Consider the following 2,209-nt stretch of genomic DNA (forward strand, 5'->3'; position numbering starts at 1 on the left):
TTGGCGTGAAAAGCCTGACTCAAATCTTTGCATTACACTGGGCAGGTCTCAATCTCTCTAAGTTTCAGTTTACTCGTGTGAAAACAGCAGACAGTGAGGATTCAATGAAGTAATTCATATAATGTCAGCCCCCACTAATGCATAATTGGGAGCTATTTCTATTAGAATGCCATACAGAGTGGGAAATGAAAGGCCACAATGACTGTAGCAAATCCCAGTGACTGTAAACAGAATCCTACAGCCAGAAAAAGCCTCACATGTGCAACACAATCTTTTTTCAGTTGAGAAACTGAGTCCCAAAGAAGTCTGATGCCCACTGCCCATTCCCCTCCGCCTCATCCCTTTAAGGCCACTCGCAGGGCATTCCCCGCCCCCCGCCACACATATATATACACAGGTCAGGAAGTTTCTCTTTCCCGCAACGCATGGCAGCTAAGAGTGGGTTCGCCACAAATAAGAGATTGAATTTAAATTACGGCAATAATTATTAAGTAATAATTAATGATTAATCATAGAACTCTTTACAAAGCAACTTCACTCTGATTTCTGAACAGCACAACTTTGTAACTTCCCATCTCGTAGGTCTGGGCCAGTAGCAGCTTGTAAATCACGAGGAAAATTAAATTTCACCTCGAAGTTGATCTACAAAGAAGGAAGAGAGTCGCCCACGCACCCGACTCCTCACTCCCGGGAGCTCAAATGCGACAAAGCGGAAGCTCCAGGGACTATACGCACTGTGCGCGTAAAACTCGGAGGACCGGATTCGAACCCCCAAGGATTCAAGAAACCCACTATGACTCACCCTACGAGCCCACCCGGAGCAGCACACTCGCCGCAGCGGAGTGGCGCTAAAGATGTAATACAAACTCCTCCCTCAGCCAATCAAAGACACCCTCCAGTACGCCCGGCCAATGACAAGCAGTGGATGTGGCCGTCACGGTGTGGCCTCAGTGCCTGCTGGGACTTGTAGTTTAGAACGCAAAGCGGAACACAGAATCCAGGTTTTTCCACCCCCAGTTCTACAGCCAATCAGCAGCACTACTTTGGTCGCTCTTTCACTACCCTTTTCCCCTCGGATGACCGCGGCTAGATAGGCCGTGGGCCAGATGTGGAGCTGCAGGGTCGAGGCCTTGTTCCGGGTCTGGGGGTTATGTCCAGCATGGGTTCCCGGGAGGAGACCACTAAGCTGCATTGCTGAGTCGCAGGCCCGAAGCAGCTCCCCCCGTTGTTGGAACTGCGGCGGCGGCCCAGGGGCCCCCGTGCGCGAGAATGTGTTCTTCTGCCCGCAGTGCCGCGCGTTACAGCCACCCGACCCCGCTCGAGATTACTTCAGCCTCATGGATTGGTACGGGCGATGGTTTCGGGAAACGGGTCGAGACCACAGAGACGTCACAGGCCACTCTCCGCGAGAGCCTAGGACCGATCCGGCTTGAAGGATTAGGCGGGACTAGAAAGATGGCTGGAGGCGGAGTCTTAGAGACCTGGGCTGTGAGCAGAGGTTGGGAAGTGTCTTGAGGGAGAGAAAATTAAGGGGCGGGGTATGAGGTGAGGGATAAAGACTGGAGTTGGAGGGGGACTAGAGAGGCGAGGCCTGAGAGGGAACGAGGAAGTGAGGGGTAGCACGTAGGACAAAGGAGACCTGGGGGGAAGAGTCGGAGAAGTTAAAGTTGAGTTGAAACTCTTAAATATTAAGGTGTATTCCAAAATAAGGAAGTAAAAACCTAAAAAAAAAAAAACCTTGTGGATTCCTACTCATAGTTACCCGATAGGGTTTCCAAGACTGTGATCGGGCTCCTACACAGCGGCTGGTGGGTTTGAACCGTTGACCTTTCCAGTAACAGCTGAGCACTGTACCACTGCATCCTCAGGGCTCCTTATAAGAGTAAAAGCAAGAAAAGCTAATATTGTAGGTAGGGTCTAAAGGAAAAGTAGGAAGTGGAGGTGGAGGACCCCAGAGATAGGTGTTTTTCCCATTTTCCTTGGAAGCTGAACTTGTGAAGTGTGAGTTAGAGATGACTGGGGAGGTGATTAGGCAGGCTCTGGGAACTGAAAGCTAAAGGGGTTCTATCAAAGCAAAGTTGAAGACCTGGGAGGGAGAAAGGTGGGGTGGAATTCAACATTGCCCCTTCCCTCAAGTCTAGGATCTGCCCCCACAGGTCACTGAGCAGGTCCCATGGGGTTCAGTGACACTGCCCTTTAATTTCCTCAC

At 50.8% G+C, this 2,209-nt stretch overlaps 1 protein-coding gene across 1 annotated transcript in view; it reads left to right on the top strand.

Annotated features, from left to right (window-relative positions):
- Positions 1-1,106: 1,106 nt before the first annotated feature.
- Positions 1,107-2,209, top strand: part of HSCB (HscB mitochondrial iron-sulfur cluster cochaperone) — a 4,978-nt gene continuing 3,875 nt past the window's right edge. The window contains exon 1 of the mRNA XM_007947990.2: positions 1,107-1,345. Coding sequence (XP_007946181.2) covers positions 1,107-1,345 — 239 coding nt within the window. The remainder of the gene's footprint in view (positions 1,346-2,209) is intronic.

Source organism: Orycteropus afer, unplaced genomic scaffold (genome assembly GCF_000298275.1).
Source record: "Orycteropus afer afer isolate SDZICR_OR568_19922 unplaced genomic scaffold, OryAfe1.0 scaffold00197, whole genome shotgun sequence".
In the NCBI taxonomy this organism is placed as follows: Eukaryota; Metazoa; Chordata; class Mammalia; order Tubulidentata; family Orycteropodidae; genus Orycteropus; species Orycteropus afer.